General features: G+C 36.4%; 2 protein-coding genes across 2 annotated transcripts; both read left to right on the forward strand.

Moving 5' to 3' along the window:
• Positions 1–368: 368 nt before the first annotated feature.
• On the forward strand, positions 369–3458 carry LOC129938636 (eukaryotic translation initiation factor 3 subunit B). Its single transcript, XM_056046302.1, has 4 exons — positions 369–571; positions 762–1077; positions 1536–3088; positions 3159–3458. The coding sequence occupies exons 1-4, from the start codon at positions 457–459 to the stop codon at positions 3245–3247; spliced, it is 2073 nt and encodes a 690-aa protein (XP_055902277.1). The 5' UTR covers positions 369–456; the 3' UTR covers positions 3248–3458.
• An 8052-nt stretch (positions 3459–11510) lies between these two features.
• Positions 11511–14742, forward strand: LOC129939709 (golgin subfamily A member 2). Its single transcript, XM_056047825.1, has 4 exons — positions 11511–11714; positions 11842–12600; positions 12660–12890; positions 12951–14742. The coding sequence occupies exons 1-4, from the start codon at positions 11658–11660 to the stop codon at positions 14403–14405; spliced, it is 2502 nt and encodes an 833-aa protein (XP_055903800.1). The 5' UTR covers positions 11511–11657; the 3' UTR covers positions 14406–14742.
• Positions 14743–16118: the final 1376 nt, after the last annotated feature.

A 16118-nucleotide genomic window follows, 5' to 3' on the forward strand; every position in this document is an offset into this window, starting at 1 on the left:
GATTTCAGACTCAGTCAGTCTGTTCGTTGATTTCAAATCGTCATCTTACCTCTCAATTATTTGTTTAGCTACTTTTGGGGCACACATCAAAGGATTCAGTTTCTTGAAAAAATATTATTCAGGAAAATAAACAGTATACTTTTAAAAGGGGATTTGAGAAACAAATAATAAGTCCCACAGTCAAAAAAAAGTTCTACAAAAATGATCTGTTTTAAAAGTATGGCAACATCGGACAATTGATTGTTCACACAAATTTTACTACTACAATCTACTACATTTTCGGAAACACCCTTCAGTACAGGCAACATTTAAATTCAAAACCAAACACTACCTTGACATTTGAACATGTTGACCAACATAGAAATTTAATAAGCTATCTTTTCGTTTGGTGTGCGAACATTTGATGACGGTTTTAATTCTCGTATCGTAAATTTTTTCAACTTAATTCCAATAAAAATGGCCAAAAAGAAAAGTGAAGACTACACCGGCGATAGCGGCGATGATAACGATTACGATGAGGAGCCAAATTTCGATGATCCCGAGGGTTTTGTCGACGATATTCCCGATGAAGGTAAAGCAAAGCGGTTTTTTTTCTACTTACTACCTGTACTTGTTCTCTGCCAGCACATCATGAACATGCATCCCATCATGATGAATATAACCTCAAAATTTAATTCTGGCGTACAGAAAATGCGAAAATTTCGCTCGCAAAATCCAATAATATGATAATGTGATTTTTCTTTTGTAAATATTTATTTCAGAACTTCTGGCTGATATGCTAGCACAGAAGCCATGTGAAACCGATGGCGTAGAAAGTGTTGTGGTTGTGGATAATATTCCAAAAGTCGAACCATCTCGTATGGAAAAATTGAAATCGGTCATTCTTAAGTTATTTGCAACTTGTGGCGAAATTGTCAATGTCTTTCATCCATTGGACGAAGAGGGCAAGACCAAGGGTTATGCATTTTTGGAATTCAGCAACGCCGCTAGTGCTGCAGATGCTGTGAAGACGATGAACAATCATCGTTTGGACAAGAACCATACATTCGCTGTTAACTTGTTCACCGATTTTCAAAAGTAAGTATATACATTCTTTCATTCAAAGGTTTCTATAAATATCGTTTGAATCATTCTTTGAAATATGCCCAAGGCTATTATTTATTAGAATTAGGGATCCTTATAAAAGTCGAAACGAAAAACCTAGATTTCTCCTAATTAGCATAACACTTTGAATATTGAACTCTAGTTTGCCAGACTTTAATTTTGTATTAAATCTAAGTTCTTGCTTTTAACATCAATCAGAACCGCATGCCTCTTGAAAGGAATCGACAAAGCCTCCACAATTTTTGTCTCCTGATAATTTTTGTTTGAATCTTTAAAATTCTTAATTCAATTAAAACAATTCCAAAGTCTTAAGACCGGGAAATAAAAAGGACTGGAAGCAGCTTGATCCTCCTTATCTTTCAATTTAAAAAAAAAACACTTAACTGTAGTGTATTTTTATTTTATTTGTTGTTCTATTTTCCCCCTCTTAGGTATGAAAATATTCCAGAAAAATGGACTCCACCAACTCCTCAGCCCTTCAAGGTTCAGAATGATTTGTACAACTTCATTACCGAACCCGATGCTTACGATCAATATTGCGTTGCTGCCGAAACCGCACCCAACTCGGTGCAGGTACAATTCTGGCAGAATACCCTGCCTGAGCCATCTCAGTTAGAGACCCGCGAACGTTTCACTGACACTTTTGTCAAATGGTCTCCACTGGGAACATACGTTGTAACTTTCCACAAACCAGGTGTGGCTATTTGGGGAGGAACCAACTACACCAAAATCAACAAGTTCCCCCATCCAGGAACACAGTTCGTTGAGTTTTCGCCGTGCGAAAATTACCTCGTCACCTATGGGCCCACTGCAACTGGCCAGATGATCATAATCTGGGACATCCGTACCGGCATGGAGAAGCGTAGCTTCGTATCGGATGGCAATTCGAACTTGTCAATGTTCCGTTGGTCCCATGACGATAAATATGTCGCTCTGATGGGTGAAAATTGCATTCATGTCTATGAGACATCAACTTTCTTTTTGTTGGACAAGAAGTCCATTAAAGTTCCCGGAATCCGTGGATTTAGTTGGTCGCCAACTGACAACATCATCGCTTACTGGGTGGGTGAAGACAACCAAATCCCTGCTAGGGTTATCATCTTGGAGATTCCGAAGAAGCGCGAGTTGCGTAGCAAGAATCTGTTCCATGTCGCCGATTGTAAGATCCATTGGCAGAAATCCGGTGACTATTTGTGTGTGAAAGTCGATCGTTTCTCAAAACAGAAGAAGGACAAGAAGGACTTTGATGTCAAGTTCCTTGGAATGTTCTATAACTTTGAAATATTCCACATGCGCGAGAAGGACATCCCAGTCGATTCCGTTGAAATCAAGGAACTTATTTTGGCCTTTTCTTGGGAGCCAGTTGGCAATAAGTTCGCAATCATTCATGGCGAGCAAAGTAATGCGAATGTGAGCTTCTTCGAAGTCAACAAGGGACAAAAGCCCAATTTGGTGAAGAAATTGGAAAAGAAATCATGCAGCCATCTGTTCTGGTCGCCACGTGGTCAATTTATTGTTCTGGCCAATTTGACAATGGGAACATTTGAATTTATCGACACCAGTAATGATTTCATTGTCATGTCTTCACCAGATCATTTCCGTGCTTCGGAAGTTGAATGGGATCCAACTGGACGTTATGTCGTCACTGGAGTGTCGTCTTGGAAGGTTAAGGAAGATACTGGTTACAACATGTACTCATTCCAAGGACGCATTCTTAAGCGTACAATTTTGAAGAACTTTGTTCAATTCTTGTGGCGCCCTCGACCACCAACTCTTCTCACCGAGGCGCAACAGAAGGAGATCAAGAAGACCCTGAAGAAGTACTCGCCACAGTTCGAGAACAAGGATCGTCTTCGTATGACTCGTGCTTCCAAGGAATTGCTGGAGAAACGTGCACAATTGCGAGAACAATTCTCTGAATATCGCAACAAGCGAGTTGTTGAATGGAAGGAACAAAAGAACAGACGCATGCAGCTTAGAAATCGTAAGAAAATTAATTTTTTGTTTTAAATCATTCAATTATTAATTTTGTTTTATTTCTCTTCCCAAAACAGATGTCGATACTGATAGCTTGGAAACTGAAGATGTTGATGAAGAAATTGTTGAATTTTTGATTAAAGAAGAAATAACCGTTCTCGAGTAGACGACTTCAAGATTCCGTTCATCATCACTCTTTATAAAAATAACTTGCCATTTTAAAAAAAACTTTCAAGTGATCTTTCCCTATGAGATTAAGTTAAAAATTATTTTCAATACTAAACAACAACAATAGTGATTGGTTAAGATCACTTTTTGCAAGTTATTCTTTATAAAATAAAATCAAAGTGAAACAAATTTGATCAACAAACAACATACATTTTTGGCTTTTAATTTTTTTTTTTAATATTTTTCGCGTTCCAAGTTCTTTCAAGTCAACTAACAAAAAAAAACATTTTAATCTACAAACATATATAAAGTAATATTTTAATCAAAGGCATACCTACTATTTATTGTAAACAAAATAACATTTTTTCCTTATACTATTTAGGGTTTTTTTTTGTTTTTGTAATACCTAAAATATTTGTACTTTGGGCGAAAGATGACATCAATTTGCAGGGGATTTTTTCACAAAAGAACTAAAGCAATAGGAAATAGTTATAATGATATTTCTTACAAAATATTTTATTGCATCAATGTATTACTAGATAACCTTATAAAATATAATCATGGTATTCAATTACAGATTTATGTATTGCCACAAAAAAAAACGTTGATTTTCTTTTCTTGTTTTTTAATTGAAAGAAAACTTGGTTACACGTAAATCTTTTAATAGATTAAAGTGGGTACAATTTGCTGCTTATCTTTGTTAGAAAAACCCATAAAATGGTATAAAAGGAAAAAGTACTGTTAGAAAGATGAAGTATTTTAAAGTCACTATTCAGAATTAATTTCACTCGGACATTTTTCCAACGCCAACGTTTGAAAATTTCATCATTAATAATTTTTAAAGGAACTTTGATTCTCATTTCAAGAAGCCAAATTTGAGCCTGCGAGAAACAGCAAAAGTGCTAGTTCTACTAAATTCAGTCGATGGCAAAAGAATTATTTAAACTTTAATCACTATCAGCCCTATTATGGCTATCAACTATAAATTATTTGTTAATAATTTAGTATTATGAGTATCAAATGATAATTTTTCACCCCTTGTGAATATTAATCAATATACGATTGTGAATAGGTTTTGTTTGGTGTTTGACGTTTGTCATTTGTGTTGAGTTCTTGTGTTTTGGTCCATAAATAATTTGGGCGGAATAATGTAAGTTGTTTTCATTGAATACATATCTCTTCTTTCTTAATAATATTTAGTTTATTAAGGAGGAGAACAGTTAGCAACAAAAAAAAATGGAAAGGCTTGTGGAACTAATGGAGGAAAATCCTGAGATTGCAAAAGGCATTCCTGCTTAACCAATAATTTGCTAATTTTAATTCATGAATTTATAATTTGACCAGTGGGTTTGAAGCATCTCGTAATACTGTTTATTTTAGCTTGCACGATAAACCTTCGTTCCTGAGTACAATTGCCTTCAGACAACAGTCCTTGTTTTTCGAGAAAAAAAATTGTCTTATAGCTTACCGTTATCCTGCCATGGTAGCTAGACAAAATTTAGTCATAAAAACAAGCATTTTTTTGGCTCCAATTCTGTAAAAAATACATGTCGTGGAAGTCAGAATGGCAAAAAGTGATTTTTTCAGATGAGAAAAAATTCAATTTAGAGGGCCCTGATGGCTATAATTATTACTTTCATGACCTTCGAAAAGAGGAGCATTATTTATGTCGGCTGCATAGCTGCGAAGGCAGTGTTATGGTGTGGGGAGCTATTTCCTTCTACGGAGCCTTAGAGCTACAATTTGTAACATCAAGAATGAATGCAAATTCTTATAAAGGTGTGCTAGAAAAGACCTTCCCACAGATTTCTGATCTGTTTGGACCAATATCTGGGCATTCCAACATGACAATGCCCCTATCCATACAGCGAGGACAGTAAGGCAGAGGATTGAGAGTCAAAATGCGGAGATGCTGGTGTGGCCCCTATACCCCCCTGACCTTAACATAATAGAGAAATTGTGGGGACTTCTCTCACGTAAAGTATACGAGTCAGGGAGGCAATTCGAAGACAAACATTCATTAATCGCATGGTCAGAAAATTTCGCTTCAAAACCTGGAAAAATTGTATAGTTCAATTCCAAATCGAATTTACGAGACTATATTAAAAAAAGGTGGCAACACTTACTATTAACTTTTGTTAAATAACCATAAAATACAAAAGGGTAAAATAAATCTTTGAATTCAAATAATTTTTATTGTTTTATCCCATTTCATCCGTTGAACCTATTCAGATGAGCCAAAATAATTTCTAGTTTTTATGAATACATTTAGTCAAGCTACCGTGTGAGGATAACGTTAAGCTTTAAGACAATTTTTTTCCAAGAACAAGCACATGATGATGCTTTTTAATTACATTTATAAAAAAGATGTAATATTGCAATATACCTATATGAAGAGAGGCCAACAGTGAAGTAAAAATATTTGTGAACCTATTCAGATGAGCGGCAGTGTATAAATCGTATTTAAATTACAATTCTTTATCATTTACGAATATTTGATACATTAATTTGTAAACGAAGATTTTGTAGCTGATAAAATATTTGATGGGTATCAATGGTCGCATTCACAAAGCTAGTGGCTACGAAGTCAAGGGATTCTGATTGGCTAAATCTAACTACAAAAGAAGTTGAAATTTCCCCTCCGACGTAGTGTAAAAAAAATCAGCTACAAAGTTAGTGGAGAATGATTTTGACGTTTCAGAATCAGCTGCTCGGTAAACCACAAGAATTGAAAATGAAATAAATTGTTCAGAATTTAAATACAAATATAAATCATTCAAATTGTGTCTTAAATTTGATTTTATTGAATTTAAAAATACAAAAGATAAGTTAAAGTTATCGAATTAAAAATGTTTCTTATTTTATATATTTCCATTTGTCAATAATATGACAGTTCCAGATTGACTAGCTTTGTAGTGTAGTTTTGCATTCACAAAGCTAGTTGAATTTTGACTACGTAGTCACTAGCTTTGTGAATGCGCCCAATATGTTTGATAGCCGTAATACCGAGTTTATCAATAAAGCTATTCACAATAGATCTTTTAATTCACTATTTATCAAAAATATTAATAATTGATCACCATAATACCGATTCATTAATTTTGTTGGCAATTATCAACTATTATTAAATATCGTGTTGATATTTGATAACCATAATAGGGCTGTATAGTGCCCAATATATTCGAACAAGGGTGGAATAGTCTTCATATGAACGAAGGTCTGGGGTGCCAGGACGTATGTACTCGTAACTTGATACAATCGAGGATTGTCGATCGTCGATCAACTCGAAACAATTTGTTTTTGACAGCACGTAATTTGATCCATTGTGACTTTTACTTGAAAAAGTCATTGTGAACTATAAAATGAAATGTGAAATTAATTTTATTTAAAATTATTTCATTCTAGGTTTTCAAATTTTTTTCGAAATGTTTTTCTTTGATTCGGAGAGTGAAAGTAAAGGCGAAGAAGTGTCATGTGCTAAAATCAAAAGAATATTTGAGAGATAAAAGCAACCCATCCGAATTGAGCGCAAATGAGTAAATAATTATTCAAAAAAAAAGGAAAGATCATGTATGGCATTTGTAAAACAATTTTTTTTAGCTTTGTGCAGCAGTTTAGAGACAAAAAGGAATGTTTTCACACGATATTCAGCTCGTTAGATCTTCCAGAAGAAGAACATCAGTTCCACCAGTTCTCCAGCTTTAGGAATACAATCAGTTTTCCCCACAGTATATTGCTATTTTTTCTCCCTTGCAGTTTAAGGAATTCTCCTCGCTAAATCAACGTGAAAACTCATAAAACTGATCAAAATCTCTGTCTTTTTTGTATATATTGACATATTATTTTGTTTTTCCATTTTTCTCATACAAAAATCACTGCCGACGATACCTAATTCCTGTCGAGTGAAAACTTTTGTTTCAAACGTCAATTTGAAGTTTGTGTGCTGCCAAATCTGGGGAAACAATCGAGGACACTCGATTGAACCAAAATGTATGGTGCCAATGCTCGATTGTATCGACTCGGTTGTATCAAGTTACGTGCTGGCATCCCAGGGGTTATAATCTTATATCTTCGTTTGGTATGTATATAAGGCTTTTGAGGCAATATAATTTTATGAAGTGCCTTTTTCAATAGGATCAGTGATTGGTTATTTTACATTTTTCTTCTATATGGGCAAAATTTTAGAATTGTCAGTAAAAACATTCGTTTTTAATTAATACTAAGAAAATCATAAATGTTATAAGGACGCTTCATATTTAGTCCACCTATTCATAACGAGTTAAAATTGCCTTAATAGAGGAGAACCGTGTAACACATTAAACATATATAATTTTTATGAATTTTATACAAAAAACTATAAATGTTTATTGACGAAACTGTAGGCATATTTATTTAGACTATTAATATTGCATGAAAGGATTTATTAAAATAAATTTAGGGGCGGCTCCAATTTTTTGTAAACAATCGCCTCATAGAATACATACGTCCAAAGGTTGAGTATAACTCTCATCTCTGGGCTGGTGCTCCTACAACTTACTTAAGCCTCTTGGATAGTATTGAACGTAGAGCATTTAAAGTGATAGATGATAATATCATCATAAGTTCATTTACTTCGCTTGAACATCGTCGTAAGGTCTCTTGTCTGACCCTTTTTTACCGTTATTTTAACGGCTTATGCTCTAGTGAAATTGGCTGTTGCATTCCTCCCCTTAACAGTTCAACCGTAATACTCGCGCTTCTAGGAAAGCTTATCAGTATACCCTTGAGCCCAACTTCAGCCGTACTGTCAAATACAGAGATTCGTTCTTTAGCCGTACCACGCTAATGTGGAATGCCTTACCACACTCTGTCTTTCCTAGTCATTGCAATATTCAGTAATTCAAAACCAATGGGCACCGACATCTACTTTTAAACCCTCTCTCCTCTTCCTAGTGCTCACACTGCGCCTCTGTATAATAAGGGTAGTAATATCCCCTTGCATGTGTGTTTGTTATAAAAAAAAGCTCCCAAACCAACCAACTTTCATGAACCCCTGTTAATATAATTTTTGTATTGGTAATCTGAAAGTAATGAAGCACACTGACTTACTTACTTACGGTGGCGCTACAGTGCGGGGCGGACCTGAGCCTCAACAAACATGCGTCTTCAGCCAGCTCGGTCCCTAGCTAGATGTCTCCAGTTTCGCACGCCAAGTTGGTTGAGTTCCTCTCCCACCTGGGTACGCCACCTGAGTCGTTGTCTTTCTCTACTGTGCCGTCCTTTGGGATTGGAATCGATGACCTAGCCATCTAAGCCGTTGGACTTTAACTCTGCTAACTAGGTCAGTGTCAGTTGAGTTTTGCACAATTCATTCCAGAACAATATTGAAGAAGTCGCTTGACAGTGCATCGCCTTTTCTAAAACCTTTTTTACATCAAATGCATCGGTGGGATCTTTTCCGACCTTGATAGTGCACCGTACATTCTCCATCGTCATTCTGCACAAACGGATAAGTTTGACAGGGATGCCAAAACTAGACATTGCTCTGTAGAACTCTTCCTTATAGATGTTGTCATACGCGGCTTTAAAACCGATAAAGAGATGGTGGGTATCGATTTAAAGCTCCTGGGTTTTTTCCAAGATCTGCCGTAGTGTGAATATTTGGTCGATAGCGGACTTTCCTGGTCTGAAGCCACACTGATAAGGACCAATCAGGTTGTTGACGAACGGCTTCAGACGTTCACATAACACTGCAGAGAGGATCTTATACGCAATGTTAAGGAGACTGATGCCTCTGTAGTTGGCGCAATTTAGAGGGTCTCCTTTCTTATGTATCGGGCATAGTATGCTGAGATTCCACTCATCGGGCATGTTTTCTTCCGACCATATTTTGCAGATGAGTTGGTGCATGCTCCCTACCTGCTTATTTGAAAAGTTTGGCAGCGATACCGTCAGCTCCAGCAGCTTTGTTTGACTTCAGTTTCTATAAAGCTATCTTCACTTTTTTTTGAGGTTGAGTGGTTTTATCTCCCTTACAGCGGAATTCGGTTCGTCATCACCGTTATATAATTTGGAGAAGATGTCTTTCCATAATCTCAACATCGACTGCGGTTCTACTACGATGTTCCCCTTATCGTCTTTACAGACTTCGGTTCGTGGCTGGTACCTTTGGGTTTTTTTACCTTTTGGTAAAATTTACGAACCTCATTCCTGTTGTGACATCAATCTATCTCCTCGATCATTCGCTTCTCATGCTCTGTTTTTTTCCAAGTATGAAGCCGGCGTTCCTCTCTCCTATTCTGCTCGTAGACCTCGCGAGCAGCTTTTGTCCTTCTGTGCAGCGCCGTTTTGTTTGCCTCTTGTTTCGCTGCGTGCGCTTGCCGGCATTCGTCGTCAAACCAAGGGTTTTGCTGTTGTGGCCGTGTGAAACCTAGGACTACAGAGATTTTAATTAAGATTTAAATTATAAAGCCTTTCTGGATTTCAAAAGTTATCTTAATATTGCTTGTTTGTTAGATTAGAAATTATCAAATCTTCGTTCTGTCTACGACACTCTCTCAGTTTTACTAAAGATAACCTGTTGGAAACTTCTTATGAAGTTTGTCATATTCACATTTGCATGCACAAGAACAACGCTTTTTTAGTGTGGTTCATCAACGGCAATGAATTAAGAGGTCATTAAAATCTGACATTTATTGTCAAATGGGAAACACGAAATTGTGTTAAATTTAAGGCGTCGAAAACGCAATGGTGCTAATGCCCTAAAATCGTTACTTACCATCTTTGTCGCTATTTACGAGTCACTTTCATCAGAGAAACTAAACTTAACATTTTGAAGATCTTAGTATGTGTAGTCCCAATCAACTCTTGTTTTTGTGTTCAGGTGCAATAAACTTCCTCCTTCTCTGATCTGCCCACTATTCACGAAACTTATATGTATACGTGCATCTCCGGGGTGGAGCTCCGGTCTTAAAACAGACGGTATTGGCAGAAGAGCGTTAAAAATTATTGGTGTGAATAACATCATAATGTTTCTTTGAGGGCATTCACTAAGCTCGTGGCTACGTAGTCAAGGGATTCTGACTGGTTAAATGCAACTACAAAAGTAGTTAAAATTTCCCCTCCGACGTATGTAGTTAAAAAATGTCGGCTACAAAGTAGGTGCACACTGGTTATGACGTTTCAAAATCAGCAAGAAGGACACAAGAATTCAAAATGAAATGAATCTTTCAGTATTTAAATTCAAATATAAATTTAAAAAAAAACTATTTTAAGTTCCGAAAACACAAATGTTTCTTATTTAATATATTTGTATTTGTCGTTAATATGACAGTTCCGAATTGATTAGCTTTGTAGTTCAATTTTGAATTTTGACTGCATAGCCACTAGCTTTGTGAATGAATTGCTTTGTAATGCAAAAGTTCCCCTCCGACGTAGTGCACAAATTTCGGCTACAAAGTTAGTGGAGAATGATTTTGACGTTTCACAATCAGTTTCTCGGTAAAGACAGTTCAGTATTTAAATACAAATATAAATCACTCAAATTTTGTTTAATTTTATTTTATTGAATTTAAAAACACAAAAGATAAAGTTAAAGTTATCAAATCAAAAATGTTTCTTATTTTACATATTTGCATTTGTCAGTAATATGACAGTTTCCGATTGACTTAGTTTATAGTGCAATTTTGCATTTACAAAACTAGTTAAATTTTGACTACATAGTCACTAGATTTATGAATGCACCCATTTTGATTGGCTAAATGCAGCTACAAATATAGTTGACATTTCCCTTCCAACGTAGTGTATAAATTTACCTACGTACGCTCTATTCGACATTAAATCGTTTTCAAATTATTATAGATCTGTGCAACGTTGTATGTTTTATAAATAGCGTTTTCATGTTTGGAGCTATTATAAGGAGTACATAATTTTATGTATGCTTTATATTGGTTTTGAAATAAGAATGCAAAAATGCCTTAAGGCAGCGTCTATATATACGACTGTTAACTTATTGCACTTGAAAAGATGCAGATGGCTCTTCAAATTATACATATTGAAGGTTTCTTATTTTCTTTGAACCATTAAATATATTCACATCTACCTACTTTAAATATATGTAATAAAATTTCATTTATTCTAAAGAAAAGCGTCATTTTAACATAATTATTATATTTTTGTTGAGTAATAGTTATATGAAATCCCTTAGTCTGTATCCTTCGTGTTAGTGTCAAAACTCATATCACCCTGTGCCATAAGCATCTGTCAAACATTTTCGCCGCTGTCATTATACTTCCACATAAAATTTCGTATTGTTAAAAAATTTGTGTGAAAAAATGTTTTTGTGTTAATCGAAACTAATAAAATAAATTAAATCTCTTTTTCCAACTCTAAAATATCTCAAAAACTACCCAAAATTAACAACCATCAAAATGCCAGAGGATTCAAAAGAAAATAAAGCCAAAAAGCTGGCAGCAGCTCGTAAGAAGGTACGTCCTAGTTTAGAAATGAAATGAGAAAAAATTAGCCCTTGGAAAATAAATTCGATAAAAGTCTCTTCTACTTGACACGTCACAATTTTCAAAAATATGTAAATAAATAAATATTCATTCTTAGCTCAAAGAGTACCAATCAAAGGAAAAGAAGGATAGCGAAGGAGCTATCCCGGCGTCGTTGGAGACACAAGTTACCCACCAGAATGATGCAACGAGTTCTGAAGGCAGTGAGCCAATTGTCAATGAATCTCCGTCACCGGCAGCGGCGGCTGCGGTGGCGTTGGAGACTGGTGTGGATGTCGTTGCGGAACCCATGTCGTATAACGAAATGCCTTCGGCTGTTGCAGGAGTTGTGGAAAATCTATCAACTCCTTCCATCCCACCCCCATCTCAAAATAACAACAGCAGCAGTATTGACACTATCCAAATACTCATTACCGAGAAGGCTGCTCTGTCCTCAGAGCTCAATATGCTCCGTAACTTTTGTCGTGAGAAAGAGTTGGAAAACGAGGAATTACAAGCGCAGTTCCAATTGACATCAAAGCGCCTGCAGGATCTGCAAAATGAGTTCACTCACGAGCGTCAATCGATGAATGAGTTCAAGTCCAAGAACTTAACTTTGCAGGTTCAATTGGAGGAGACTCGATCCAAGTACGACGACCAAGCTGAACACTTAGAAGAGACTAAAAAACTATTTGCCCTCGAAAAAGATCGAAGCCAATCGCTGAGCAAAGAGTTGAAGGAAGCCAAAAACGAACTCGAACTGACCAAGATTCGCATCAATCAGTTGTCCGATGAGGCAAGTGTTACCCAAGACAATCGCGTGGAGTCCCTAACACAAACCCAATTCATGTACGAACAACAAATACGAGATTTGCAAGTAAGTTTTGTCTAACTGATTTTTAAATAAGTGCTAAGTTGTCCTTCTTTCGTTTCAAGGCAATGGTACAACAGTTGACCAGCGATAAGGAACAATCCAATCAGCAATACCAGACTTATGTGCAACACTTGAATACAGAGGTGACCGCTCTGAATGAAAAGAATGGGGAACTTGCTGAGGAATGTTCAAAACTACAAGAAAGAGAGAGGCAATTTATTGATCACATAAGTGGCTTGGAAAAGGAAATCCAAAAATCCATCTCACGCCAGGATCAAGTTAAGGAAAATCAAGTAAGGAATCAATTGCTTTCTGATTACTTTCGAATATAATTTTTATTTTATTTGCTTTAGCAACAAGAAGCCAATGAAATCTACATAAAAGAAATCGAAGAGCTCAAAACTAAAATCACCGACTTTGATTCCGAACGCTATGAGTTCCAATTGAAAATCAAATCCCAAGAAGATCGACTCGAAGGATTCACTCAAAGCCTCATCGAGAAGGAAAATAAAATTGCCGAACTAGAAGACCATCTGCAAAATATCCTCTCCGAGCGTCCAGATAGCCATAAGCTTCTGGCAACCATGGAGAGTGATAAAATTGCTGCATCTCGAGCCCTATCTCAAAATGATGCATTGAAAAAACAATTGGATGAGTTGGAGTTGAGATTTGTTCAACTGACAAATGATAAAGCAGACTTGATGAACAAACTGGACGCTGAGGAGTACGCGAATCGTGAAACTCGCAATAATTTCTCCAGCATGGAGGAACAAATTAAGACACTTCAAGAGAAACTCAACTTGAAAGACGAAGAAATGATTCGGCTAACGCACGAGAATAACGACATAGCTAGGAAGAACTTGATGCTTCAGCAGCAATTGGACAGATTGCAGCACTATGAGGCAAGTGAGTATTCCACCAAGTATCAAACAACTGGCCAAGAGAGTGCGGTGGAGAATGGAAACGATCCGCATGGGGAAACAAATCACCATCACGACCACCACGATCATAATCATGATCATTGCCATAACTATGATTATGGTGAAGATGGACACAGTCATGATGACCATTCCGAATGCTCCTCCGGTCATGCTGGACATGACCATCGACATTCCCTCACAAGTTCAGTGGATGAACCCGATCATCCTAAGGAACAAAGCCATGTGGCAACATCTATGACTCCACAACATCATCAGCACAAACATCGACACGATGAGCCTCCCACAATTCCAACTATTGAAGCCCTAACAAAGCTCCAGAATCGTTTCACAAAGCTGATGGCTCAGACTGCGGAATTAACAGAAGAAAAACAACGCCTCGAGCATCTGGTGCTTCAGCTTCAAGGCGAAACCGAAACAATCGGTGAATACATCGCCCTCTACCAGACCCAGAGGCGTATACTCAAACAGCGAGAATATGAGAAGGCGGCACAATTGCAGCTGCTTCTGGGAGAGCGTGAAGAGATGCGTGAGAAAATCACAACACTCAATAAACTTGTGTCGAATTTAGGAGTCGATCTACCCAATAATTTGCGACTAAACGAGGACGAAATGGAGAACATATGTATCGAACCGACAAGCGTTTCCCACACCCCAAATAGTGAAGGTGGCAGTGAAGGCGATCACATTCACCACACCCCTCTCGATGAGGCTGTCATGAATAAGCGTTTGAATTCTAACGAATCGAAAGAGATATTGGCAAAAATTCAAAATATTATAACAGAAATAAAAGAGAATACAAAAGATATACCGCCTGTCAACACTGCTGACCATTTGACATGTTGCTCGGGGAAATTTGAAATTGTTTAACCAACCTCGTTTACACACAGAAGAAGAGCCTTATAGGTCCCAAGTTAAGATTGTATTCAAAACGAATTCCTTAATCAATAAATTTGTGTTTATTTTGTTAGCGATTGAGCAAAGACATTTTAAGAAACAAAAAACGGGCATAATGTGTCTTTATTTTTGAAGGCACTTTCTTTTTAGAAAATGGTTGGTTTTGCACTCCTTATTTGTCACCACACGTTTTTATAATATCCCACTACCTATTCCAAGCTATTTGCAATTGTTTAAATATTTTTGTCTGCTGATTGTTTATAAAACAAGGGAAACTACTTATAAAAATAAAACATTAAAAAAAAATTAATTTTGTATGTTATTTATTCTGTTGAGAAGCTTGTGGTAGTTTTGATGGTTCCACTAATGCACGCTTCTCTGAGTTCTTGAATCAATGATTGTTCTTGTAACTGATACCGGAGTGAGTCTATCTATCCCAGAAAACATCATCATAACACCACTATTCCACATTTGTATGCTTGACTAAACATCGCTCTTAGAAAATGCTATCAAAACTAAATTATGATAACACCAGAGAATGTCTTATAGGTCATGAATATAAAGGAGATATCTATTTAAGTTGTGGCCGATTAATTTCTTTGTTTTTGTTTAAGTGGGTTATTTTCTATTTTTCTTGAAAAGATAAATATCTGCGAATTTTTATTATGTTGAAATGTGTTAATAATTAAGTGCGTCTAACTTCCGTTAAAATGAAAACTACTAAGCAGTATACAATATTGTTTATTGAAACAAAAGTATTGATTTTTTTTGTTTTATTGCGAGTGATTGAGAGTCCGTCCAAATATCCCTTGTGTTAATTATATATTGGGTCCGGTAGCGAAGTATGGAAGATTTGAACGGACGTGAAGCGAGGTGAGGGAAACCATATTTTCATGAGTATCGACTTATTGCGAGATGCAATTTTTAAAACCATGGAGCCGGATGCAAAAGCAATGGGCAGGTTCAGACAACGTAAGGGACTTCATTTGCAGTCAATTTCATTATTTGAACGCAAAAATTTACCGAGGCAACGAGTTAGTTTTTAATGGCCTTACATTTAAAACTCAGAACTTCACTTCACAAACCTCTACTTCAAGTTCACAGTACAAAAACTTCTAACATCATTACTGTCAACAAAACACTCCTCAGGCAAACAACAAATCCATCATGATTTGTATTTTGCATTGTAGAGAAATATTACTTATTTCTCTTCCAATTTGACAAGGAACCCTTTTACACAAGAGATTAAATTGGCAAACAATAAATAATTCATGGAGCAATAAAGTTCAGCTTTCAGTTGAATTAAAAAGCATCATCAATTGTCATTGTGACACAAGTTCACTTGACTTGATAGTTAAGAGAGATTTTTATTAACTAATTTTCCAGTCAACTTTCCATTAAAGTTGCCTTAATTGGAACCACGCTTTGGCTTCGTCTGCGTTACGACGGTGGCCTTGCTTCGAGGTTGCTTTGAATAACATATCTATTATTTCATCCCTTTAAAGAGCAAATATTGTTAGTTGACATTTTTTTACAAGCTGTTGAGCTGTCAGACAAAGCAAATTTTCAGATAATTGATGGCTGAAGCACAAACACGCTTCAGCTTCGGCTTCACCTGACGTTTATTAGTTCAGCCATAGGAATTTAATGCATGCTATCACAATGGAGCTTCAACCTCACGTTCCG

Source organism: Eupeodes corollae, chromosome 1, assembly GCF_945859685.1.
Source record: "Eupeodes corollae chromosome 1, idEupCoro1.1, whole genome shotgun sequence".
NCBI lineage: Eukaryota > Metazoa > Arthropoda > Insecta > Diptera > Syrphidae > Eupeodes > Eupeodes corollae.